The sequence below is a fragment of the Garra rufa genome, chromosome 13 (assembly GCF_049309525.1).
Source record: "Garra rufa chromosome 13, GarRuf1.0, whole genome shotgun sequence".
NCBI classification, from domain to species: domain Eukaryota; kingdom Metazoa; phylum Chordata; class Actinopteri; order Cypriniformes; family Cyprinidae; genus Garra; species Garra rufa.
Genome location: NC_133373.1, coordinates 5,946,269 through 5,974,105, shown reverse-complemented (window position 1 = coordinate 5,974,105; position 27,837 = coordinate 5,946,269). Strand labels below are relative to the sequence as shown.

The following is a 27,837-nucleotide window of genomic DNA, read 5'->3' as shown; positions in this document are numbered from 1 at the left end:
CACAACTAATGAGAAAACATAATGAAGATGTTAATTTTAAAAGAGCTGCAATTCCACCTGCCATTATTTTTACCAGAATCTTTAAATTTTTTTTTATCTGAAAAATAAACTAACGACATGTACGTGACTCTCTACATGACATTTGTTCCTGCAATGGAAAACCAGACCCAGGAAACATCTTGAATGCAATCATCCTGGAGTTCCACCTGAAGCAGCACTTTTCGGTTGAAAAGAAAAATGATTTCATGCTGGTAGCACATGCAGTTTCTTTTCCTGAGAGCGAGCCAGCTAGTTTCAGTGCTGAGCTCAAAAGAGCTCTTCCACACCACATAACTTCAAGAGTTATAGTCTCATCTGAAGCCAGTGGAAAAAAAAAATGAGTTGGAGAACCACGGTTTTAATTACTCATCAGGAGACATCCCGTTCAGAACAAATTATTAAACCAAGTTCTTTGATTTCTTATCCATGGCAGAATCCCACACTGAAGGTTAATAAGAAAATTCTGAGGTTACTAGGGATTAAGTTATCGAGTGTAGTGTTTCAAAAACTCACCTGTCCTCATTCTGACCGCTTTGCAGGAAGTCTGAAGCCTCATTGATCATGGCATCCTGTAGCTGCTGGCTGATGAGGACCTCTACTTTCAGTCTCTGAAAGATTTATTACTAATATATGAATAGATGAGCTTTTTACAACCACTGTGAAAATAAATTACCCAACACTCTATTACCAAGAGTTCCAGTTGCTCTTATTTTATTAAAAAGAGTTCAATAAGATAAAAAGAGGGCATTTATAATGTTACAAAAGAAGAAGAAGAAAGAATCCTGAAAAACAATGATCACACTTTCCATAAAAATATTAAGCAATAGAACTTAAAAATGTTTAAACAGCAAATCAGCATATCAGAATGACTTCTGAAGGATCATGTGACACTAAAGACTGGAGTAATGATGCTAAAAAAAATTAAGCTTTGCCATCACAGGAATAAATTACATTTTAAAATATTATAACAGAAAACAGCTCACTTTAAATTGCAACTATTTCAGATATTATATTTAGAATCTCAAAATTCATCCTTTCAAAACCATTTTAAAATCATACATTGCATCAAAATGTACATCAAAATCAAAATGAATGTTTTGATTCTTGAAAATTAGGTTACAAACAAACAGAAACCCGGAAGACCTTTGTTTATCTTTAGAATGTAAATTAAGATAATTTTGATGAAATCCGAGAGCTTTCTGACCCTATGGAAGCCGGTTTCCGTCAGCGAATAAAAAATAAAAAAAGGTTATTGCTACTTATCTCGCAATTCTGAGAAATAAAGTAACAATTGTGCGATATAAACTTGTAATTCTGAGAAATAACTTGCAAAAAATAAAAAGACAGATATGTTCACAGAGCTTTTTTTTATCTCACAATTCTGACTTAACTGACAATTCTGTAAACATATCAGTCTTTTTTTACTCCTCAGAACTGTGAGTTTATATCTTACAATTCTGAGAAATAAAGTCAGAATTGTGAGATATAAACTCACAATTCTAATACATAATGTCACAATTGCATGATATAAACTCGCAATACTGGGAAATAAAGTCCGGCATTTAATTCTGAGAAATAACTTGCAAAAAATAAAAAGACAGATATGTTCACAGAGCTTTTTTTATCTCACAATTCTGACTTAACTGACAATTCTGTAAACATATCAGTCTTTTTTACAATTCTGAGAAATAAAGTCAGAATTGTGAGATTTAAAAGAATAAAAGACATATGTTCACAGAACTTTTTTTTTCACAATTCTGACAACTGACAATTCTGTAAACATATCAGTCTTTTTTTACTCCTCAGAACTGTGAGTTTATATCTTACAATTCAGAGAAATAAAGTCAGAATTGTGAGATAAAAACTGTTGAATTAAGTCATTATTTTTGTTTTCTTAGCACACAAAAAGAATTCTCATAGCTTTGTAACATTATGTTTCAACCACTAATGTCACACAGTCATTTTTAGCGATGTCCTTACTACCTTTCTGGGCCTTGAACGTGTTAGTCGCTTTGCTGTCTATGCAGGGTCAGAAAGCTCTCAGATTTCATCAGAAATATCTTAATTTGTGTTCCGAAGATGAACGAAGGTCTTACAAGTTTGGTACAACATTAGATTGTAGTACCAATGTAATTAAAGACAGAATTTTAATTTGTGTGTCAACTATCCCTTTAACTGGAATGTTTTATGCATGTTTATATGGTCACTACGAAGCAACAGGATTTGCATGATGAAGCTAAATAGCAGAAAATACTTTTCTAATGGATTTAACTGTATTCTCTACCTGATATGCAGCTAGCTGCTCTCTTACATCAGCACAGGCTCCAGGTGTCTGATTGGATAACCCAGCCTCGATTTTGTCCAGGAGCTCCACCCAGCATTGGCACTTCTGTTGGAAGCTCTGAGCTTGCAGCAGCTCTCCATACATCTTCCTACAGATAGAGATGTGCATTGGCTTTCAGACACTGTTTAGTCACAGCTAATTTTGGGGTATAAAAAGTTAGTTTACAGGAGGAAAAATGTTCCTGCAGAAATAAAAAAAATCACCCTAATGTAATTCCAAACCAGTATTTTGTTGTCAATGCAAGACAACAGGAGAGTTTTTGAAAGGGTTTGAAACAACGAAGTGCGAGTAAATAAAATTCTCATGGTAAACTCTAGCTTTTACTAAAACATAGGGAAGCATGTGTATTTCAGAGTTAAATAGATAAGGTTAAGAACCAAACACTTGCCTGTGTTGGTCTGTAGCCTGAGAGAAGACCTGAACCCACTGTGTGTTGAGTGTCTGTAGCCTCTCTTTCTCTGTAGAGCTTAAGGAGAGTCCGAAACTCGTTTGATTCAGAGCAGCAAGGTTAGGGTTCAGCCCATTTATGTCTAACAGAACCATCTTAGAGACAGAAAAAAAGAGAAAGATTTACATAAAATCAAAGGTTTACCTTATAGCTTGTTCTGAAACCCAAAGATTTACCTTTAGTTTTTCCATGCTTGTAGTGGAGCTCATAATGCTCTTAAAGTTTTTAAGTAGTTGCTCTATTGATTTCAACTCGGTGCTGAAACGGCGGTGCTCCTCCAGCTCCTCCTATGGATCAAAAACAGCACAACACTTGTATTGGACATTGTATAAATGTTTGCCATCAGTTCGTACTGTAGATCAATCATTACTTTGATGTAATGTTGTATTTAGTCTTTTATAGATTTGAACTTTTCATCGCCCTCACCTGAACTTGTGCCCCAATGTCAGTAAGCGCTTTGCTAAGATGCACGTGATCACGTGACAGCAACCTAGTTTCTGATTTGATTAGCGGGGTTGACTGGGGTTTCATCTGTCCAATGAGAAGCTTTGAGGCCTCCAGGACTTTTCCCACACTGCTTTGCAAGGCAGGCATGTCTTTCTCCAGACCCTGTGAAGAGAAGGCACAAAGGAAATTACATAACTTATCATGTCATAAAATTGTTTTTTAATGACATACAGTATGCTAGTGTTCAAACGTTTGAGGTAAGTAGTCTTTTTTTTTTTAAATAAAGTAATACTTTTATTTAGCAAAGATGTATTAAATTAATTTAAAGTGAGAGTAAAGACATTTACAATGTTACAAAAGATTTCGATTTAAATTACATGCCGTTCTTTTGAATGTTCTATTCATTAAGGGGAGACACTGCAGGCAAAAACCTGTACCTATCATGTACCTGTCAAGTCTGAGATTTTGGGCTTTTTGGTTTTTCATGAAGTGTTTTTTCAGACTAGTGGAAAGAAAACATCCAAAAACACAGTTAAGAGTTTCTTTTATAGCTCTTTATCTATTTGTGTCACTTAATTTCAATTACAATGCATATTTTTAAATGAGTTTTTTCTTCTACACTGAGCCATAAATCTCCACTTCAATAACACTTACACTTGACATTTTTATTCCATATTTAATTTGCTTGATTTTATTCCCCCAAAAATAGCAAAAAATAAATAAAAAATGGTGTTTCCTGTCTGTTCTGTTTTTATGACAAAATGACTCTAATATGTCAAAAAAAATTAAACAAGAATTTTGAAACTGACTTCATCCAGTGTTTAGATTTTTGTACTAGAAATGTATGCAAACTAGCACATATCTTTAATAAATAACGTCTTATTTGCACATTTAAACCTAACATTTTAGAAAACTTATAATACAAAAATGTTTCATTTAGCAACGTAATCAATCAACTGGGTAAGGTGTTAAAAATTAGTTGTTTTTTACCCTATTCACCTGCAGTGTCTCGCCTTTTTCAATTTAGTATAAATAATCACCAATATTATTTGAAATATTGATATTACAAAGAAATATTTCTTGAGCAACAAATCAGCATATTATAATAAGTTATAAGAAAAATAACTTATAAGAGTATTATTATTACTAATTGTAATAATATTTCACAGTATTACTGTTTTTTTGTTGTTTTTTACTTCTGATTAAATACATGCAGCCTTCAACTTGTAACTGAGCCATTAATAACTATTTCTGGAATTTAAGATGGAATCAGTTGAGGTAGGAAAAAAATTATTAAAAAAAAATACGATTGTCCTAATGGAGAGCCTGAATTAACATTTTTTTTTTTAATCATTCCGTTTATTTATTTTAATTTTAAAGACAAAATATATATTTTTATTTTTTTTAATAGACAATTAGTTTTTTTGTCTAATTTTATTATACTAAATGCACATTATACAGACATAACTGATAAATTAGTTTTGAAATATTTATTGATTATTAAACATATCGCAGCCTTGGAATTAAAAGGTTCTATCTGACTCTATTGTCAAAATTGAGTTACTGACATTCATATTCTGTGACAACTTCTTTACATTATATGATGTTTCTTTTGTAAGCTGTCTACAATTTGTATGGAATGTAAAAACTGAAGCTCAATATCTCAAAACTGATCTGAATGCATATAGAACCTTATAATTTCAAGGCAGCAATGTGTTATATATATTATTATTTGTTTAAACATTGAATAAACATGTACATTATACATCCATTTATTATAACTGTGTATGCACTGTTTAAAAAAAGAAGAAGAAAAAATGCCAATTTAAATGAACTGAATAAGACTGATTCACGATTCTATGTTCTTTTGTGTTTAACATTTTTTGGAAAGAGTAGCACAGGTCTCATTTGGTATTTTTAGCGCACTGAGAAAAAGCTCCAGCTCAGATCTCAATGTTCCTTCTTTTCAAAAGCACAACTGGACTGAAGTACCGCAGACCCATCTGTATGACTAGAACACTTTAGCACTTAACAAGCACACGCTGAAATTGCCAATTATTATTTTTTTCCATTGTGCATCATTACATTGCAAAATGTTATTTTCAAAATGTCATTGTTGCTGTGGAATGTATAGCTTTAGTATGAGTTAATGGTTGTTGTTGTTTTCCCTTCCCTTTTGTTAACCTTTTAATTATGTGCTTAATGTGTTTTGTACCTCTGACCTATTGTATTTAAATTGATTTCTAATCTGCACTGAGCTCCCTCCTTGCATTAACATGCACTTTCAGCCATTTTAGGTAATTGAGGCCAATAATCAAATTAGAGTTAAAAATTACAATTTCATTTAAGTAACAGTAATATGCAATTAGCGTTTTTTAATTTTTCTAGGGCAAGTATGATTTTATCTATACCTATACCTATGCTATCCAGCTAGAGAATATCAAGATACTATCTGGACAGGAAGCACATCCTAATGCTAGGTGTTAAAGTGGCCGAGATGCTGTAAATTACTCACACTGATGCCCTGCATCCTGCTGTTAAGCCACTCTACAGTGTTTTCCTCTCTGTCTGAAGAGCTCATAAGCTCTCCAAACCTCTCCCAGTGCTGATTTAGATGAACACTGCACTCTCCTGTAAGGCGCTCGTATTCCAGCCAAAGTAGTAATGCATTCTGTGCCTTTAGTAAATCTGCATGCACATCTTCATTCACTGCTTTATGTCTGAAAACAAACAAACATTAATATCCACATAAACCAAACCAATATCTCTTTGAATTGAAGTCTGATTAATTTTAGTGAATCGGTTTGTTGGCATCATTCCTGTAAACGATTCATCAGCTAATTTTTAAAGATGCAAGCGTTTTAAAATAGAAAGTACATTCATTTAATAAAAAGTACATTTTAACAATTCCAAACCACATCAATCTTAATAACTGCTATTTTGTATTTAATCATCTAAAGGGGATATATGATTGTCCATGAAGGCTGAAAGTGAAAAACTCCTTATATTTAGGTGTGCATAATTATTAGGCACGTTTTCTTTTACAGATAAAATGGGCCAAAAAAGAGATTTAACTCAGACTTAAAAGTCAAAAATGATTAAATACCCATGGAAGGATGCAGTACTAATGCAATACTAGAATTTGCAAAGTTAAGGCATGACCATTGGACAGCGAAATGCTCATTGGGTCAGCACAGTCAGAAAAAACAAGAGGAGAATAAGTAGTCTCCAGCACCTAGGGCTGTGCAATTAATCCAAATTCAGATTCGATTTCGATTCCGGCTTCAAACGAGAGATCGACACCTTTTGACTGGCAAGACGGCCGCGAGCGGAAACTCAAACAGTGAAAGTGAGTTGTTCAAAAACTTTCTTTTTAGTAAACTCTGTGTACGTGTACACAAACAATGTTCTCAATGCTCGAGTTCATGTGTAGAGACCCAGGCGATACTTCGAGCAAAGTTTCATGGTGTGTCGAGCCTTCTTAGTGTTGTAAAAATAGCGATTTTGATGCGCTCAAATGTATGCCCCTAGTATTCCCATTCACCGGCCATTGACCACAAAATGAAATCACGGTCAATCTCAAAAACGGCTCGTTTGTCGTAATTATGCTTTTAGATATAAGTTTGTCTCGTTTACAGTAAAAAAAAAAAACAGCCCAGGTTGCATTATGAACAGTTATCCTTTAATGGACAATTATGTGTCACTTATAAATGATAAACTAATAGTAGTTAGGAATTGGTCAAATGTGCTTGGAAAGAAAAATATGACCAGAATATCAATGTGCCTAATTATGCATGCACTGTAATGTCACCATTTCAAAGTGTAATATCGGTTTAAAATGCCAATTAAATTAAGTGTAGGATGGGACTGTTAAGTAAAAAATACTTACCGAGTTCTCTCCTTCTCAAGACGATCAGACAAAAGTTTAGACGCGTAAGGGTTGAGCTTGTCTTTCAAGTCAGAGAACACCTCTGTTAACTGGGTCCAGGTCTCAGATCGGTTCAGTTCACTTTCAAGCTCCTGTTAGGAAGCATGCATAATACAATACCCAATAAATCACACTGCTAACAGTGATGGAAATGTTGAATATTCATATCACATGGATTCTCATGTTGGGAGAATAAAATTGGTGCTTAAACAATAACGTTTATAATGTTAATAACCATACAATTTAGGAAAAGTGAAACATTTACAATGCTTTTTCTAGTGGGATGGTTTCATTTAGAGTGGTTTACACACCTGCAGATGTTCCACATGAGTTCGGCTCTGCTTAGATGAGAACACAGGGACTCTGCAGAGCTCCAGTTTGTAGACCACCCCAGTTGTTTGCAGTTCCGCTGCACTCATTTTAGATTCAAAGTCAGCCCATTCATCTTTGATCGGCTGTAGTTCTGACTTGAAGGCATATATCTAAGAAAATACACATTTTAGTAGAACAATATTACTCCGGCTAATCAAAAGGCTAAATTAACTGTGACTGCACACATCAAACATATTTATAAAGCAATCTTTACGCACAAATCAACTGAATTCTTAACAGTAGTGTTCTGAAATGAGGCAAATTACTCAAGATTTTTTTTTTTCTACAAAAATATCTTCAAATCAAATGTAATTTCAACTTTCAGTCACACTTTCTTGGATAAATAAACATTCCTTACACAAATCAAATCATTATTTTATTTTTTATATTTTTACATTAACAATGTAATCAATATTCTATTTATTAGAGCCGAGTATGAATCTCATCAAGTTAGTGTTTTTAAGCATTTTACATTTCGTCCAGAATAATAACTCAAGGCAGTAACAATTTAAACAATATATTTTATTTGTTCACTTTTTTTCAGCTATTCTTTTTAAAAGTTAACTTGAACCGTTTCTGAATTTTTCGTATCATCAGTCATCAAAGCTCAGTAAATACTGGTCACAGACACAGAGATTTACTTTATATTTTACCAGGCTGATTACTCACAAAAACTTCCACAGATCATGTTTTTACATCTTATTTTGATGTAACAAATCATTTTATATCTAAGTGTGTGAGTTGTTTACTTATGTTTTTTTTTAAATTACTCTTCCCATTAGCATTCTTATGTTAATTTAGACTGATTTGTATGCGAACGTGCACAAACACAAGAGACGGGATTTATCACATGAACCAATCACAGCCGATCATAACCAGTCATATCCAATCATATCACCATGGAGGCATTGCCTGCTTTCACGTGACTTTCCCCCATTTGTTCGCAATTACCCCCCATCAAACTCACAGTACACTTTAGGGTGTCTGTTAAAACTCTATGTACAATGTTTATTTAGAAAAACAAGTGATTTATACACTTTTTTTTGTTATATTTTGTAATATTGCTGTATTGTTGTAGCCTCCTCGGAGGAAACACCCCTGATTCTTTTATATATATATATATATATATATATATATATATATATATATACACTATTATAACCATCAAAACATTTAGGCATCTCATGAATTTAAACAATTGACACATGGATAAAAACTACTGTCTATATCCTCTTCATCTTTTTCTCATCGTTTTAATGTTATGTCCCAAAAAGCATAAAACCCAAGGGATGTAACAACAATTGATTGGTGTTATTGATGAAATATTATAGTATGAAATGAAATAATAAAATTCTGATAAAATGTTTTGATGAAATATTATTAAAAAATAACTAATAAAAACCAAATAGATATTACAAACACAAGCACAGTGTAGTTATGCTGCTTTTAAAGGTATGTTTTATAAAGATTTTGAAAGAAGTCTCTTATGCTCATCAAGGCTGTGTTAATTTAATCAAAAATATAGTAAAAACAGTAATATTCTGAAATATTATTACAAATTTAAAAAACTGTTTTCTATTTTAATACGTTTTAATATGCAATTTATTCCTGTGATGCAAAGATGAATTTTCAGCATCATTACTCCAGTCTTCATTGTCACATGATCCTTCAGAAATTATTCTAATATGCATTTGGTGCTCAAAATACATTTATTATCATCAATGGTAAAAACAATTTTGCTGCTTAATATTTTTGGCGACACTGTGACACATTGATAATTTGAATCATCCTTGCTGAATGAAAGCATTCATTTCTTAAAAAGACTTCACCTTTTTGAATATTAGTGTGTGTGTGGCTAAATTTACTGATGTATTCTGGAACAGGGTTTAAGAACTTACCTGTTGACTCAAAGCTTGGCAGTCCTGGATGGCTGAATTCACCTGCTTGAAGAATGCTTGATCTCCGGGATGTTCACCATCCTGCTGCTTGAAAAGATGAAGAGCTTCCAAAGCCTTCAGCTCAGAGGACTTCACCTGCAGCCTTTCCTCGGTCTCCTGTAAAGCAATGTGACAGTTTTCTGATATCTCTCACTTCCCTTTTTAAAAACACTCATTTGACTCACTCTCACACATACAAATAACAACTGCAACATAACATTTTTAAGCTAGCTGTGAGATAAGAGACTCACCTCACACTCCTGCAATGTTTGCTCAATCTGCGAACAGCTCTCTGGTCTCTGGCTGTTTCTCACCCATTCCATACATTGAGAGATCCAGCTGTGCATTGAGCACAAACGCTTTTCTCTGTCCACACAGGCCTGCCATTGGTCCTCAACATCATGTATCTAGATATAGAAGAACTCATCATATTTCAAATATGATGGATTTGAAGGGTTATACAGGTTACTGCAATTGTGTTGTATGTTAGCACTCACCTTGCTGTTAATTTTGGCCTGTAGAATAAGCCAACTCATATTGAGAGCGCCCAGTTGCTCAGCAAACAGGACGCTCTCATTGCGATTGGTTGGTTCTTTCAGTGACTCCACCTTCTCCTCAGACTGATGGTTCAGAAAGTCAATGTACGGCTGATGACTGGTTATTTCAGCCTTAAGATCCTAACATGTAAAAATACAAGTGTGAAATAAGACTATTATTTTTTTCAAAGAAATGAATACTTTTATTCAGCATAGACACATTCAGTAGGCCAAAAGTGACAGTAAAGACATTTCTAATGGTACAAAAGATTTCTATTTTAAATAATTGCTGTTCTTTTGAACTTTATATTAATCAAAGTTTCTGAACAAACATGCGTTACTGAAGACTGGAAAACGGCTGCTTTGCCATAACAGAAATAATTTAAATATATTAAAATATATATTTTTTTAAATATTACAATCTATATTTACTGTATTTTTAATGAAAAAAAAATCAGCCTTCGTGAACATTAAAAAAAGTGTATGTACAGTTGAGGTCCAAAGTTTATAAACCCCCCTTTCAGAATTTGCTAATATTAATTATTTTACCAAAATAAGAGGGATCAAACTAAATGCATGTTTTGTTTATTTAGTACTGACCTAAATAAGATATTTATAAGCTGTTCAAGAGTCCCTTGGTTGTCCTGAACAGTTAAACTACCCAGTGTTCTTCAGGTCCCACAAATTCTTTGTTTTTCCAGCATTTTTGTGTATTTAAACCCTTTCCAAAAAATGACAATGATTTTGAGCTCCATCTTTTCTCACTGAGGACAACTGAGGGACTATTAAAGTACTAAATGCTACCATTGATTTCTCTTGTGGATTATATGTAAACATCTTTTATGTGAAATATCTTATTTAGGTTACTAAATTAACAATACCATGCATTTTGTATGATCCCTCTTATTTTGATGAAATAATGAACATTTTGCAGATTCAGAAAGGAAGATATCAACTTTTGACCTCGACTGTTTTAAGGAAAAACCAAACAAGATTTTCCATTTACACCCAGAAATAATCAGAAACCAGAAAATCATACTACTTAAAAGTGTATGTGCATTACCTTAAAAGCCTGCAGATGTCTAGACAGCTCAGAAGAACCAAGGGCACAATGGACCCCAGAGGTTTCATCCTCCAGTCGCCTCTCTACATGTTCGAGCCACGAGGTCAAGTTGGCCAAGATCTGACTGTGAGTCTGGTTTGTCAACAGCTAGAAGGAGGGCAAGAGGATGCTTACTTAATATCTGTTTGCCAGAGCTTTGCTTCTAATAGATTGATGAGGGAGGAGATAGAGGAAGAGAGAAGTTTTAGACAGACACATTAGTCGTACTTGTTGCTGTGTCTGGCGGAGGGTAGGCAGCTGGTTAGTCAAGTTTGTCCATTCGTGCTCAAGTTGAGCCAGTCGTCTGCGCAGACCTGGAGCTTCGCTGTCAGTCAGCTGCAGTATCTGTGCACCAGTGGATTCAGCAGAAGCTTTCTGTGCTGAACGGACCTCTAGGTCCTTGAAGAACTCCTGCAACACACAATTAAAGCCACATTCCTATTTTTGCATTTTAGACATGAGACAAATGAAAGGAATTGCAGAAATTCAGTCATAAAAACGGAATTCACTGTGTAACACAGAATGTCATAAAAGTTGCTCATTTTGGATGGATAAATCAAAAGTACATCTGTATACTTAAATCAAAATGTGATATGGACTAGTGTGAATATTAGGCCAAAAATACTATTTAAATATGAATCCTGCATGTTCTGCATGTCTCTGTCGTCATATCAAATACAAACAGAAACTTCAAGATCTTCAAAGCAACCTGTCAAAATAAAAGTTTGGTTTAACTTGAAGAAACTGTGACAAAAAATATGACTTTACTTAATGTAATGATAATGATAGTACTACTAATAAAACTCCTATTAAAACATTATTTTTTGTAAGGAATATCCATTTAACATTTACCAGAAACTTATTTACCAGAAAAATGTAAATAAAGAACACAGTTTTTCAGAAAGAAAGAAAGAAAGAAATGTGACCCTGGACCACAAAACCAGTCATAAAGGTAATTTTTTAAAATTGAGATTTAAACATAATTTAAATAAATAAGCTTTCTGTTGATGTATGGTTTGTTAGGATGGGACAATATTTGGCCCGAGGTACAACTATTTGACTATTTATATCTGGAATTGGAGGGTGCAAAAAAATCTAAATATTGAGAAATATTTTCATGGAAGATGAATTTTATGAATGATTTCTGGATAATTTGACCCATACAATGCATTTTTAGCTATTGCTACACAAAAAATAAATCTACATTTGAAAAAAAAAAAAAAAAAACTATTTCATAGAGCCTTAAAAAATATTTTTTTGCTTTTGAAAAAAATCTATTTTTAACTTATAATAAACTGTTGTTAATTTCTGCAAGTTTCATGATTTCAATTAATTAGACATGTGTTTTGATTATGGGGGGAAAAAAATCAAGAAAAAAAAAAAACGGAATCTGGAAAAAATTAAAACAGATTTCATAGGCTCTACATTATAAAATAATTATATATGTAAAAAAAAAATATAAATAAATTAAATAAAAAACACTAAACTATACTCACCATAAGCTGGGTAAAGACCAGACCAGACCAGAGACCAGAATCAGAGAAATTGTTCCACTTCTGAACCTGATCTTGAGCACAACACATCCATTCTTCTAGTTCTGTTGAGTCACGTTGGAACCTACACATGCAAAAGCACAGAAACATGCCTTTATTTGTTACCCGTTTATTTGTTTACAAAATGTCTTTAAAATATTGAGTTTCTCTTATACCCGTCGTAATTCTTTATGATCTTCTGTGTGGATTGAATCTTCCGCTGTAGTTGATTATGAAGCTCCATCCAGCGTAACAACAGTTGTGATTTTGGCACAGGTTGGCCTGGCCGTTCACGGTAACAACCCTTTTTCTCTAGGATCCTGAGTCGGTCTTGGATCTCCCACACCTGAGGCTTTGTGTCTTTCAGGACCTTGTGCAATCTCTGACAATTAAAGAGGGGGGGGGGGGGGTGATAAGATTGTGGGTTCAAAACAAAACAAACATTATAACAAACATGTTATAACAAACACTAAACTATTTATAAAAAGTACTTATGTTAACTATTTATTGACAATTTTTTTAAATCATGAAATACCAAAACCTCATTATGTGTATAAAAAAATCAAGAAGCTTAAACCCTCCAAAAAAAATAATAATTTTATTTTATTTTATTTTATTTTAATTGTGTGACAAAATTGGTATATTATATTTGATAAATTATATTCTGAGACATATAAAAAATAATAAAATAAAATAAATTGTGTGACAAAATTGGTATATTATATTTGATAAATTATATTTTGACATATAAAAAAATAATACAATAAAATAAATTGTGTGACAAAATTGGTATATTATATTTTATATATTATATTCTGAGATATAAAAAAAATTGGGTGACAAAATTGGTTTATTATATTTGATATATTTTGAGATATTAAAAAAATAAAATAAAATAAATTGGGTGACAAAACTGGTAATTATATTCTGAGATATAAAAATAAATAAATAAATAAATTGGGTGACAAATTGGTATATTATATTTGATATATTATATTCTAGGATAATAAAATAAAATACACTGTGTGACAAAATTGGTATATTATATTTGATATATTCTGAGATACAAAAAATAAAATAAAATATATAAAAAATAATAATAAAATAAATTAAATGGGTCAAAAAATTGGTATAATATATTTGATGCATTATATTCTGAGATATATGGATGTGGTCAGCTGAAGTACTACAGTCGAAGACTACAAACAAATCACTGCTCTAACTGATCTCTCTGAGCTTCAACTGCTTGCTCAGATGGAGTGGTTAGTGGGAATGGGATTCAGTTTGATGTACGTCTATTACAGACACAAAGAGGGGTTGCATCCGTTCCTCCTATATCAATCCACCTGAGTAATGAGCTTTGGTAGATATAAAGGGAGAAATAATATGAATGCAACCAACCGTATGCGTCAGTGTAGCTGAGAAATTAGCTTTGGTAATAGTGAGGGGAACAAATAATAAAAGAGCGGCCAACGCAGCCCGCAGAACATGAAGTTCCACAGATATGGCAACTATCTCTCAGAGTAATTTAATCAGGAACATCATGTGCTGGACCAAAAAAGACTCATGCAACATACAACTACAGAAAAGAGAAGATCTTCTCCCTTAACTTCGCCCCCTCACACGCCTACATGTCCCAGATACTTATTACTTTTGCTGCTTAGTCTGTACCCAACCAAAAAACTAATATTTGCAGGAGTCCTTGAAGCTAAATCAACAATGGGATCAGCTAATAAAACACAGTAACACCCCACAACATCTTTGTGATTTAATTCAGAAAGAATGCATTATGCTGCACCCAATTTGGGTAGAATAAATAATAATAACATTCTTTAAAAAAACAAAGTCAAAAGATTTAATTTGATTTTTCAACAAAGATACATTTACATAATATACAAATAAATATACAGTATTATTTTACATTTATTTTATACTCACCAAGGCTCTATTTATTTATCTATCTATTTATTTGACTAAAAATACAGTAAAAAAATAAAAATAAAAAAAAAATAATTATTTAAAAATGTAAAATTGTTTACATTTAAATATATTTTAGAATGCAGTTGATTCCGATAAGGGCAAAGCTGAATTTTCAACATCATTACTCTAGTCTTCAGTGTTTCATGATCCTAAAGAATTTGTAATATGGACTTTTGATTTGGTACTCAAGAAACATTTAAAGTATTGAAAACATTTGTGCTTGTTAATTTTTTGTTTTGTTTTTTTTTTCAGGAGAAAAAGTTCAAAAATACATTTATTTATATTTCTTTTGTTACATTCTAAATGTCTTTACAATGGATGCCTGTTTCTGCCACTGAATAAAAAAAATTAAAAAAGGTTATTTTTATCTCGCATTCTTGACTTTTTTCTCAGAATTGTGAAACTTGCAACTGTGTGTTAAAGTCAGAATTGCTAGATAAAAACTTGCAATGACCTTTTACTCAGAATTGCATGACATAAACTCACAATTGTGGGAAATAAAGTCAGACTTTTTTTTTTTTTTGCAAATGCCAGTTTGTATCTTGTAATTCTGACTTTTTCTCACAATTACAAGTTTATATAAAGTTGATAAAAATCAACTTATGTTATCATAACTGCGAGATAAAACATTGCAATTCTGACTTGCAATTCTTCTTACAATAGACAATTCTGACTTTTTTCCTCTCATTTTTTTATTCTGTCAAAATTTAGTATAAACTTGCAATTCTGACCCTTTTCTTGCAATTGTAAGTCTATATCTCACAATTCCGACTTTTTTCTTGCAATTATGACTTTTTTCTCTGAATTGTGACACAAAATTCGCAATTCTAAGAAAAAAAAGTCAGGTTTTTTCTCATAATTGCAAGTTTATATCTCAATTCTGAGAAAAGAAGTCATAATTGCAAGATATAAACTCGCAATTGCAAGAAAGTTGCAATTACCTTTAAGTTTTTTTTTTATTTAGTGTCAGAAACTGGTTTCCATACTTTACTGTCTTTACTTTGAAATTATTCATTATTATTTCAATGAAACTTTTAATGAAACTTTTTTTTCTAGATATTTTACCTGTAAAACAAGACAACAACTCTGATTAAGCTTTCTAAGTAGAATTTGTTTCTGTAATTCTCATGCAAAGTAATAAAATGTAAAACATTCCTATCAAAAAAAAAGAAAAAAGAAAAAAAAAGAAACACAGCCCCAACTCAAAGGAGGTCAAAGAAAGGCAGCGATTAGCATTCCCAGGGATGTGGGGAACTAACCTCATAGGACTTCAGCTGACCCTGCAGGTCTCCCTCTGGCTCTGAATTCAAACTAAACATGTTTGTCTCAATCTCATCCAACTGCTTACTTAGTCTCTCAGTGACCTCCTCATACCGAGACCACTCCTACAACACAAAAAATGGAACCATGAGAGAGCATTTTTTGATCATTTCTTTTATTTACTTTATAAGTCATATACTCCTATAAAATCGTGGTTTATTAGTTTAGAGGTGTTCATGACTATAGTGTTAATTGACACGATGATACACAACCCTGGAGCACAAAACCAGTCTTAAGTAGCATGGGTATATTTAGAGCAATAGCCAAAATTACATTGTATGGGTCAAAACTATCGATGTTTTTTTTAATGGTAAAAACCATTAGGATTTTAAGTAAAGAATAATGTTCCATGAAGATATTTTGTAAATTTCCTACTGTAAATATATCAAAACTTCATTTCCGATTAGTGATATGCATTGCTACAAACTTCAGTTGGATAACTTTAAAAGACAATTTTCTCAATATTTAGATTTTTTTTGCATACTCAGATTCCAGATTTTCAAATAGTTGTATCTTGGCATTGCCCCATCCTAACAAACCATATTATAATGGAAAGCTTATTTATTCAGCTTTCAGACAATGACTGGTTTTATGGTCAAGGGTCACAAATTATGACAGATAATGAAAAAGTGTAATGAATAAGTAAAAACTGACAGCATTAAGGTCTGAATATGTTAATTTCATTGTACCTCTAAGCTGTGCTGCATTTGGACACCATGAGTTTGTGCTTGATCCTGTAGAGCTGATATTAACGGCTCCACCTCTGCTTGGCCCTGCACTGCCCCCTCTGGCAACTTCTGGTGTAGCAGCTTCACCATTACAAGGTTCTGCCCCAAATCTTGGAAGCATTTCTGTTACCAATTCCAAACAGTATTAGAGTCATTTAAGTGAACAACATCCCGAATTATTTTTCCATAATAAAATAATTAAGTTGTTCAGCTATGTACCTTGTGTTCTGTGAGCAGACTGTGCAGCTGACTGCAGTTTTGTGGCTGCGCATCCTGACTGCGCAGGAGTCGTTCAGAACTCAGCTCTAGGAGACCCCGCAGACCCTTCAGAAGAGCTTCAGAACAAATCTGGAGCTCAGCATTATTCTGTCCTGCTGATTTCCGGCGTTCAAGTGCCAAAGTCCATGTGCCACCTTGCAGATTCTTACAGAGCAAACACTTACATTAGTTTAGAATTCTACCACTTAAGGAAAGAAATTAATTTCTTCAGGTTTATTCTGTAGACTTTGCAGGTGAATTGGTAATACCTTGATGCCTGAAAAGCGCTTGAGGAGTTTGGTTAAGTCTCCCATCTGTGATTCACTGGCATTCAATGCAGACACTGGAATCTCTAACAGATGCTGTCTTGTCTGTGTAGGCAGGAAATAAAAAGATGCAGAAAGGCATAATCAGTCTTATAGTATCTGAAATTTGTTCAGTATCCAACCTTGTGTTTTTACTAAATTTTGCTCAAAACGCAGATTGACTGCTTCAAGTGTTGTCATTTCTTAGCTATTAAAAATACACTACCATTCACAAGTTTGAGGACAGACTTTTTTGTTTTTAAGAAATAAATGCTTCCATTTAGAAACCATGCATTTTGTTTTCTAAGAAGTGACAGTATAGACATTTATAATGTTATAAAAAAAAAAAACAAATTTCAAATAAAGGCTACAATGGCAATAAGAATCATTTCTCGAGCACCAAACAGCATATTAGAATGATTTCTGAAGGATCATGTGACACTGAAGACTGGAGTAATACATAATAGAGGAATACATTTAATTTTAATATATAATAAGATACCAAAAAGTTATTTTCAACAATAATATTGTAGAATATTACTATTTTACCATATTTTCAATCAAATAAATGCAGCCTTGGTGAGCATAAGAGACTTCATTCAAAAAACATAAAAAAAAAAAAAAAAAGAAAAATCTTACCAACCAAAAAATTTTGGAAAGCAAAATCTTGAATTCTTGTTCGATCTTAAGGTGATACAGACATGTCAGAAAATGCACACAGACACTTATTTACACTCAGGGGAGTACACTGGATTTAGTTTGTTTTTTTCAGGGCTGAAACTGACCTCTAAAGCACTGATATCCTGACATGATCCAAGTGTCTCTGAAGTTTCCTCCAAAGAGGTGAGAAGCTGGACCTTGATCTCTTGATCTTCACCTCTTGCTGTTCGCTGAAATTCTTGAGACTGGCTGCTGCTCTGCTGAACGACGGCCTCAATCAGATCTCTCTGTATTTTCTAATGAGTTGGAAGGGCAGTATTTAGTCACACAAAATATTGTAAATGGACCATGCTTGAAATGAAATGTGAGTTCAAAATTTCACATAGAATTACCAGTGTTGTATCTTTCTGTGGCACACATTCTGTACGCTGGGAGGAGAGCATAAGAGGAGCTGTGGTGTCGATGGGTTTAGTCTCTGTCTGTGTCTGGTCACTATCAGTAACATTTACGGTCTCGGTGTCAGGTGACTTTTGACTTATTTTCTTCACTTGATCACTTGTACCTCTTTCTATGTTTGCAGACACTTCATCCTGATCTACAGATTCAGACTCTTCATTCAATTCACTGGCATCACTTGCTTTTAACATGGTGATTTCTGAACCTATTCCTGGCTTTGCTGGTACTGCTTTAGTCAACTTGGTTTCTGGGCCCTCAATCTGCTTTTTCTCAGTTGTATTTGCACTGACAGGCTTTGTAGATTCTTTTAAGTGCTGGGATGTTGGTGCAGGTAGGAAACTTTTCTCTTCAGTAACTGGTTTGCTGTCTATACCAGGCATTTTGGAAAAGTCAGAAGTGTCCAGTAAGTAACTTCCAGTGTCAGTGTCCTGTATTACATGCTTGACTGCAGGAAAATCAACTACTTCTTCAGGAGATGATTCCTAAAGAAGAAACAAAGCAGTAAGTCATTAGCAGCTGTGTAGTGATTTTACAAATGGTTAAAGTAAGTATTTAGGTATTTAAAACCTTAGCCATGGTAAATAACAAACAAAAAACTGCCTAGTAATGTACTGTACAAAAGGTTTGTCAATTTTTTATTTTGGAAAGAAATGCATACTTTTATTCAGCAAGAATACATTAAATTGGTCAAAATTGACCGTTTTCTAAGAAAGATTTCCATTTTTAAACAAATACTGTTCTTTAAAATTTTTAAAATGTAAAATATTAAACAATTTTAAACTAAAAATTGAGATTTGATAATAGCAAAGCAGCATATTGGAATGATTTCTGAAGGATCATGTGACACTGAAGACTGGGGTAATGATGCTGAAAATTCAGCTTTGCCATCACAGGAATACATTTGAATAAATACATTGAGATCAAAAAACTTATTTTGAACAGTAATAATATTTTCTATTGAACATTAGTGTAAATGTCAGAAACAGATGGATCCAGAATTTTTGTCAGATCTTATGATGATTCAAACATTTCAGAAAATGCACACAGACACCTGTTCACCCTCAGAATAGTTCATTGGATTTAGTAATTAATTTTTCCAGGGCTGAAACTGACCTTTAAGGCACTGATATCCTGACATGATCCAAGTGTCTCTGAAGTTTCCTCCAATGAGGTGAGAAGCTGGACCTTGATCTCTTGATCTTCACCTCTTCCTTTAACTCTTGCTGTGTGCTGAAATTCTTGAGACTGGCTGCTGCTCTGCTGAATGACGCCCTTAATCAGATCTCTCTGTATTTCCTAGAGAGTTAGAAGGACAGTATTTAGTCATAAAATATTGTAAATGGACCATACTTGAAATGAAATGTGCGTTTACAGATTTTACATAGAATTACCAGTTTTGTATCTTCCTTTGGCACACACTCTGTGTGCTGGGAGGAGAGCATAAGAGGAGCTGTGGTGTCGATGGGTTTAGTCTCTGTCTGTGTCTGATCACCATCAGTAACATTTACTGCCTCTGTGTCAGGTGGTTTTGTGCCTGTTGTTTTCACTTGATCACTTGTATCCGTTTCTGTGTTTACAGACACTTCATCCTTTTCTACAGATTCAGACTCTTCAATCAATTCACTGGCATTGTTTGATTTTAACATTGTGATTTCTGAACCTATTCCTGGCTTTGTTGGTACTGCTTTAGTCAACTTGGTTTCTGGGCCTTCAATCTGCTTTTTCTCAGTTGTATTTGCACTGACAGGCTTTGTAGATTCTTTTAAGTGCTGGGATGTTGGTGCAGGTAGGAAACTTTTCTCTTCAGTAACTGGTTTGCAGTCTATACCAGGCATTTTGGAAAAGCCAGGAGTCTCCAGTAAGTAACCTCTAGTGTCAGAGTCCTGTATTACATGCTTCACTGCAGGAAAATCAACTACTTCTTCAAGAGATGATTCCTAAAGAAGAAACAAAGCAGTAAATCATTAGCAGCTGTGTAGTGATTTTACAATGGTTAAAGTAAGTATTTAGGTATTTAAAACCTTAGCCATAGTAAATAACAAAAAACAAATCTGCCAAGTAATATACACCACTGTACTAAAGGTTGGTTTCTTTTTTTTGGAAAGTAATATTTTTAATTAGCAAGAATACATTAAATTGATCAAAAGTGTCATTTTTTTCTATGAAAGATTTCTATTTTTAAACAAATGCTGTTCTTTTAAAACAAAATTTAATGTAAATATTAAAGCAACATATTGGAGTGATTTTTGAAGGATCATGTGACACTAAAGACTGGAGTAATGATGCTGAAAATTCAGCTTTGCCATCACAGGAATAAATTACATTTTAATATATTTTTGATTAAAAAAGTTATATAAACTAATAATATTTTCTATTGAACATTAGTGTAAATGTCAGAAACAGATGAATCAAGCATTTTTGTCAGATCTTATGATGATTCAAACATTTCAGAAAATGCACACAGACACCCGTTCATTCTCAGGGTAGTTTAGTAGATTTGTTAAAAATTTCCAGGGCTGAAACTGACCTTTAAAGCACTGATATCCTGACATGATCCAAGTGTCTCCGATGTTTCCTTTAAAGAGGCGAGAAGCTGGACCTTGATCTCTTGATCTTCACCTCTTGCTGTGTGCTGAAATTCTTGAAACTGGCTGCTGCTCTGCTGAATGACGCCCTTAATCAGACCTCTCTGTATTTCCTAATGAGTTGGAAGGGCAGTATTTAGTCATAAAATATTGTAAATGGACCATACTTGAAATGAAATGTGCGTTTACAGATTTTACATAGAATTACCAGTTTTGTATCTTCCTTTGGCACACAATCTGTGTGCTGGGAGGAGAGCATAAGAGGAGCTGTGGTGTCGATGGGTTTAGTCTCTATCTGAGTCTGTGTCTGATCACCATCAGTAACATTTACTGCCTCTGTGTCAGGTGGTTTTGTGCCTGTTGTTTTCACTTGATCACTTGTATCCGTTTCTGTGTTTACAGACACTTCATCCTTTTCTACAGATTCAGACTCTTCAATCAATTCACTGGCATTGTTTGATTTTAACATTGTGATTTCTGAACCTATTCCTGGCTTTGCTGGTACTGCTTTAGTCAACTTGGTTTCTGGGCCCTCAATCTGCTTTTTCTCAGCTGTATTTGCACTGACAGGCTTTGTAGATTCTTTTAAGTGCTGGGATGTTGGTGCAGGTAGGAAACTTTTCTCTTCAGTAACTGGTTTGCTGTCTATACCAGGCATTTTGGAAAAGCCAGAAGTCTCCAGTAAGCAACTTCCAGTGTCAGAGTCCTGTATTACATGCTTCACTGCAGGAAAATCAGCTACTTCTTCAGGAGATGATTTCTAAAGACGAAACAAAGCAGTAAGTCATTAGCAGCTGTGTAGTGATTTCACAATGGTTAAGGAAGTATTTGGGTATTCAAAACCACCTTAGCCACAGTAAATAACAAAATAAAACTGCCTAGTAATGTACTGTACAAAAGGTTTGTCAAATTTTTATTTTGGAAAGAAATGCATACTTTTATTCAGCAAGAATACATTAAATTGGTCAAAATTGACCGTTTTCTAAGAAAGATTTCCATTTTTAAACAAATACTGTTCTTTAAAATATTTAAAATGTAAAATATTAAACAATTTTAAACTAAAAATTGAGATTTGAAAATAGCAAAGCAGCATATTGGAATGATTTCTGAAGGATCATGTGACACTGAAGACTGGGGTAATGATGCTGAAAATTCAGCTTTGCATCACAGGAATACATTTGAATAAATACATTGAGATCAAAAAACTTATTTTGAACAGTAATAATATTTTCTATTGAACATTAGTGTAAATGTCAGAAACAGATGGATCCAGAATTTTTGTCAGATCTTATGAGGATTCAAACATTTCAGAAAATGCACACAGACACCTGTTCACTCTCAGAATAGTTGGATTTAGTAAATATTTTTTCCAGGGCTGAAACTGACCTTTAAGGCACTGATATCCTGACATGATCCAAGTGTCTCTGAAGTTTCCTCCAATGAGGTGAGAAGCTGGACCTTGATCTCTTGATCTTCACCTCTTCCTTTAACTCTTGCTGTGTGCTGAAATTCTCGAGACTGGCTGCTGCTCTGCTGAATGACGCCCTTAATCAGATCTCTCTGTATTTCCTAGAGAGTTAGAAGGGCAGTATTTAGTCATAAAATATTGTTAATGGACCATACTTGAAATGAAATGTGCGTTTACAGATTTTACATAGAATTACCAGTTTTGTATCTTCCTTTGGCACACACTCTGTGTGCTGGGAGGAGAGCATAAGAGGAGCTGTGGTGTCGATGGGTTTAGTCTCTGTCTGTGTCTGATCACCATCAGTAACATTTACGGTCTCGGTGTCAGGTGACTTTTGACTTATTTTCTTCACTTGATCACTTGTACCTCTTTCTATGTTTACAGACACTTCATCCTTTTCTACAGATTCAGACTCTTCAATCAATTCACTGGCATTGTTTGATTTTAACATTGTGATTTCTGAACCTATTCCTGGCTTTGTTGGTACTGCTTTAGTCAACTTGGTTTCTGGGCCCTCAATCTGCTTTTTCTCAGCTGTATTTGCACTGACAGGCTTTGTAGATTCTTGCTGGGATGTTGGTGCAGGTAGGAAACTTTTCTCTTCAGTAACTGGTTTGCAGTCTATACCAGGCATTTTGGAAAAGCCAGGAGTCTCCAGTAAGTAACCTCTAGTGTCAGAGTCCTGTATTACATGCTTGACTGCAGGAAAATCAACTACTTTTTCAAGAGATGATTCCTAAAGAAGAAACAAAGCAGTAAGTCATTAGTAGCCGTGTAGTGATTTTACAATGGTTAAAGTAAGTATTTAGGTATTTAAAACCTTAGCCATAGTAAATAACAAAAAACAAATCTGCCAAGTAATATACACCACTGTACTAAAGGTTGGTTTCTTTTTTTTTGGAAAGTAATATTTTTAATTAGCAAGAATACATTAAATTGATCAAAAGTGTCATTTTTTTTCTATGAAAGATTTCTATTTTTAAACAAATGCTGTTCTTTTAAAAAAAAATTAAATGTAAATATTAAAGCAACATATTGGAGTGATTTTTGAAGGATCATGTGACACTAAAGACTGGAGTAATGATGCTGAAAATTCAGCTTTGCTATCACAGGAATAAATTACATTTTAATATATTTTTGATAAAAAAAGTTATATAAACTAATAATATTTTCAACTATTGAACATTAGTGTAAATGTCAGAAACAGATGAATCAAGAATTTTTGTCAGATCTTATGATGATTCAAACATTTCAGAAAATGCACACAGACACCCGTTCACTCTCTGAGTAGTTCAGTAGATTTGTTAAAAAAAATTTCCAGGGCTGAAACTGACCTTTAAAGCACTGATATCCTGACATGATCCAAGTGTCTCCGATGTTTCCTTTAAAGAGGCGAGAAGCTGGACCTTGATCTCTTGATCTTCACCTCTTGCTGTGTGCTGAAATTCTTGAGACTGGCTGCTGCTCTGCTGAATGACGCCCTTAATCAGATCTCTCTGTATTTCCTAGAGAGTTAGAAGGGCAGTATTTAGTCATAAAATATTGTAAATGGACCATACTTGAAATGAAATGTGCGTTTACAGATTTTACATAGAATTACCAGTTTTGTATCTTCCTTTGGCACACACTCTGTGTGCTGGGAGGAGAGCATAAGAGGAGCTGTGGTGTCGATGGGTTTAGTCTCTGTCTGTGTCTGATCACCATCAGTAACATTTACTGCCTCTGTGTCAGGTGACTTTTGACTTATTTTCTTCACTTGATCACTTGTACCTCTTTCTATGTTTACAGACACTTCATCCTGATCTACAGATTCAGACTCTTCAATCAATTGCCTGGCATCACTTTCTTTTAACATGGTGATTTCTGAACCTATTCCTGGCTTTGTTGGTACTGCTTTAGTCAACTTGGTTTCTGGGCCCTCAATCTGCTTTTTCTCAGTTGTATTTGCACTGACAAGCTTTGTAAGTTCTTTTAAGTGCTGGGATGTTGGTGCAGGTAGGAAACTTTTCTCTTCAGTAACTGGTTTGCAGTCTATACTAGGCATTTTGGAAAAGCCAGGAGTCTCCAGTAAGTAACCTCTAGTGTCAGAGTGCTGTATTACATGCTTCACTGCAGGAAAATCAACTACTTTTTCAAGAGATGATTCCTAAAGAAGAAACAAAGCAGTAAATCATTAGCAGCTGTGTAGTGATTTTACAATGGTTAAAGTAAGTATTTAGGCATTTAAAACCTTGGCAGATTTGTTTTTTGTTATTTACTATGGCTAAGTAATATACACCACTGTACTAAAGGTTGGTTCCTTTTTTTTGGAAAGAAAGTAATATTTTTAATTAGCAAGAATACATTAAATTGATCAAAAGTGTCATTTTTTTCTATGAAAGATTTCTATTTTTAAACAAATGCTGTTCTTTTAAAAAAAATTAAATGTAAATATTAAAGCAACATATTGGAGTGATTTTTGAAGGATCATGTGACACTAAAGACTGGAGTAATGATGCTGAAAATTCAGCTTTGCTATCACAGGAATAAATTACTTTTTAATATATTTTTGATTAAAAAAAGTTATATAAACTAATAATATTTTCAACTATTGAACATTAGTGTAAATGTCAGAAACAGATGAATCAAGAATTTTTGTCAGATCTTATGATGATTCAAACATTTCAGAAAATGCACACAGACACCCGTTCATTCTCAGGGTAGTTTAGTAGATTTGTTAAAAAAAATTTCCAGGGCTGAAACTGACCTTTAAAGCACTGATATCCTGACATGATCCAAGTGTCTCCGATGTTTCCTTTAAAGAGGCGAGAAGCTGGACCTTGATCTCTTGATCTTCACCTCTTGCTGTGTGCTGAAATTCTTGAGACTGGCTGCTGCTCTGCTGAATGACACCCTTAATCAGACCTCTCTGTATTTCCTAGAGAGTTAGAAGGGCAGTATTTAGTCATAAAATATTGTAAATGGACCATACTTGAAATGAAATGTGCGTTTACAGATTTTACATAGAATTACCAGTTTTGTATCTTCCTTTGGCACACAATCTGTGTGCTGGGAGGAGAGCATAAGAGGAGCTGTGGTGTCGATGGGTTTAGTCTCTGTCTGTGTCTGATCACCATCAGTAACATTTACTGCCTCTGTGTCAGGTGACTTTTGACTTATTTTCTTCACTTGATCACTTGTACCTCTTTCTATGTTTACAGACACTTCATCCTGATCTACAGATTCAGACTCTTCAATCAATTGCCTGGCATCACTTTCTTTTAACATGGTGATTTCTGAACCTATTCCTGGCTTTGTTGGTACTGCTTTAGTCAACTTGGTTTCTGGGCCCTCAATCTGCTTTTTCTCAGTTGTATTTGCACTGACAGGCTTTGTAGATTCTTTTAAGTGCTGGGATGTTGGTGCAGGTAGGAAACTTTTCTCTTCAGTAACTGGTTTGCTGTCTATACCAGGCATTTTGGAAAAGTCAGAAGTGTCCAGTAAGTAACTTCCAGTGTCAGTGTCCTGTATTACATGCTTGACTGCAGGAAAATCAGCTACTTCTTCAGGAGATGATTTCTAAAGACGAAGCAAAGCAGTAAGTCATTAGCAGCTGTGTAGTGATTTCACAATGGTTAAAGTAAATATTTATGTATTCAAAACCACCTTAGCCACAGTAAATAACAAAATAAAACTGCCTAGTAATTTACTGTACAAAAGGTTTGTCAAATTTTTATTTTGGAAAGAAATGCATACTTTTATTCAGCAAGAATACATTAAATTGGTCAAAATAGACCGTTTTCTAAGAAAGATTTCCATTTTTAAACAAATACTGTTCTTTAAATTTTTTAAATGTAAAATATTCAACAATTTTAAACTAAAAATTGAGATTTGATAATAGCAAAGCAGCATATTGGAATGACTTTTGAAGGATCATGTGACACTGAAGACTGGGGTAATGATGCTGAAAATTCAGCTTTGCCATCACAGGAATACATTTGAATAAATACATTGAGATCAAAAAACTTATTTTGAACAGTAATAATATTTTCTATTGAACATTAGTGTAAATGTCAGAAACAGATGGATCCAGAATTTTTGTCAGATCTTATGAGGATTCAAACATTTCAGAAAATGCACACAGACACCCATTCACTCTCAGAATACTTGGATTTAGTAATTAATTTTTCCAGGGCTGAAACTGACCTTTAAGGCACTGATATCCTGACATGATCCAAGTGTCTCTGAAGTTTCCTCCAATGAGGTGAGAAGCTGGACCTTGATCTCTTGATCTTCACCTCTTGCTGTGTGCTGAAATTCTTGAGACTGGCTGCTGCTCTGCTGAACGACGCCCTTAATCAGATCTCTCTGTATTTCCTAGAGAGTTAGAAGGACAGTATTTAGGCTTACAAAATATTTTAAATAGACCACATTTGAAATGAAATGATACATTTGAGTTTACACCTAGATTTCACATAGAATTACCAGGGTTGTATCCTTCTGTGGCACATATGCTGTACGCTGAGAGGAGAGCATAAGAGGAGCTGTGGTGTTGATGGGTTTAGTCTCTATCTGAGTCTGTGTCTGATCACCATCAGTAACATTTACTGCCTCTGTGTCAGGTGGTTTTGTGCCTGTTGTTTTCACTTGATCACTTGTATCCGTTTCTGTGTTTACAGATACTTCATCCTTTTCTACAGATTCAGACTCTTCAATCAATTCACTGGCATTGTTTGATTTTAACATTGTGATTTCTGAACCTATTCCTGGCTTTGCTGGTACTGCTTTAGTCAACTTGGTTTCTGGGCCCTCAATCTGCTTTTTCTCAGTTGTATTTGCACTGACAGGCTTTGTAGATTCTTTTAAGTGCTGGGATGTTGGTGCAGGTAGGAAACTTTTCTCTTCAGTAACTGGTTTGTTGTCTATACCAGGCATTTTGGAAAAGTCAGAAGTCTCCTGTAAGAAACTTCCAGTGTCAGAGTCCTGTATTACATGCTTGACTGCAGAAAAATCAGCTACTTCTTCAGGAGATGATTTCTAAAGACGAAACAAAGCAGTAAGTCATTAGCAGCTGTGTAGTGATTTCACAATGGTTAAGGAAGTATTTGGGTATTCAAAACCACCTTAGCCACAGTAAATAACAAAAAAAATGATAATAATTCTGCCAGGTAATATACACTTCTGTATTAAAGGTTGGTGTCTTTTTTTTTTTTTTTAAGAAATTAATGTTTATTTAGCAAGAATACTTTAAAGTGATCAAAAGTTTTCTATGAAAGATTTCTCTGTTTTTATTTTTTTAAATATAAAATATTAAGCTATTTTAAAATAAAAATTCAGCTTTGATAGTAATAGCAAAGCAGCATATTGGAATGATTTTTGAAGGATCATGTGACACTGAAGACTGGAGTAATGA

The 27,837-nt window shown here is 33.9% G+C and overlaps 1 protein-coding gene across 1 annotated transcript in view; it reads right to left on the bottom strand.

The window, feature by feature from the left end:
• The window catches only part of syne2a (spectrin repeat containing, nuclear envelope 2a), a 136,430-nt gene that overhangs the window by 34,603 nt on the left and 73,990 nt on the right, over positions 1 to 27,837 (bottom strand). Inside the window, exons 64-94 of the mRNA XM_073816637.1 lie at positions 26,910 to 27,461; positions 26,631 to 26,801; positions 25,458 to 26,003; positions 25,192 to 25,362; positions 24,046 to 24,591; positions 23,780 to 23,950; positions 22,642 to 23,181; positions 22,364 to 22,546; positions 21,186 to 21,737; positions 20,920 to 21,090; positions 19,784 to 20,329; positions 18,062 to 18,232; positions 17,241 to 17,342; positions 16,933 to 17,136; positions 16,675 to 16,836; positions 15,925 to 16,050; positions 12,862 to 13,067; positions 12,650 to 12,770; positions 11,382 to 11,564; positions 11,115 to 11,261; positions 10,013 to 10,192; positions 9,767 to 9,922; positions 9,477 to 9,632; positions 7,518 to 7,688; positions 7,168 to 7,298; positions 5,794 to 5,998; positions 3,258 to 3,440; positions 3,008 to 3,118; positions 2,768 to 2,926; positions 2,324 to 2,467; positions 553 to 647 (exon numbers count right to left, since the gene is read on the bottom strand). Coding sequence (XP_073672738.1) covers positions 553 to 647; positions 2,324 to 2,467; positions 2,768 to 2,926; positions 3,008 to 3,118; positions 3,258 to 3,440; positions 5,794 to 5,998; positions 7,168 to 7,298; positions 7,518 to 7,688; positions 9,477 to 9,632; positions 9,767 to 9,922; positions 10,013 to 10,192; positions 11,115 to 11,261; positions 11,382 to 11,564; positions 12,650 to 12,770; positions 12,862 to 13,067; positions 15,925 to 16,050; positions 16,675 to 16,836; positions 16,933 to 17,136; positions 17,241 to 17,342; positions 18,062 to 18,232; positions 19,784 to 20,329; positions 20,920 to 21,090; positions 21,186 to 21,737; positions 22,364 to 22,546; positions 22,642 to 23,181; positions 23,780 to 23,950; positions 24,046 to 24,591; positions 25,192 to 25,362; positions 25,458 to 26,003; positions 26,631 to 26,801; positions 26,910 to 27,461 — 7,262 coding nt within the window. The remainder of the gene's footprint in view (positions 1 to 552; positions 648 to 2,323; positions 2,468 to 2,767; positions 2,927 to 3,007; positions 3,119 to 3,257; positions 3,441 to 5,793; positions 5,999 to 7,167; positions 7,299 to 7,517; positions 7,689 to 9,476; positions 9,633 to 9,766; positions 9,923 to 10,012; positions 10,193 to 11,114; positions 11,262 to 11,381; positions 11,565 to 12,649; positions 12,771 to 12,861; positions 13,068 to 15,924; positions 16,051 to 16,674; positions 16,837 to 16,932; positions 17,137 to 17,240; positions 17,343 to 18,061; positions 18,233 to 19,783; positions 20,330 to 20,919; positions 21,091 to 21,185; positions 21,738 to 22,363; positions 22,547 to 22,641; positions 23,182 to 23,779; positions 23,951 to 24,045; positions 24,592 to 25,191; positions 25,363 to 25,457; positions 26,004 to 26,630; positions 26,802 to 26,909; positions 27,462 to 27,837) is intronic.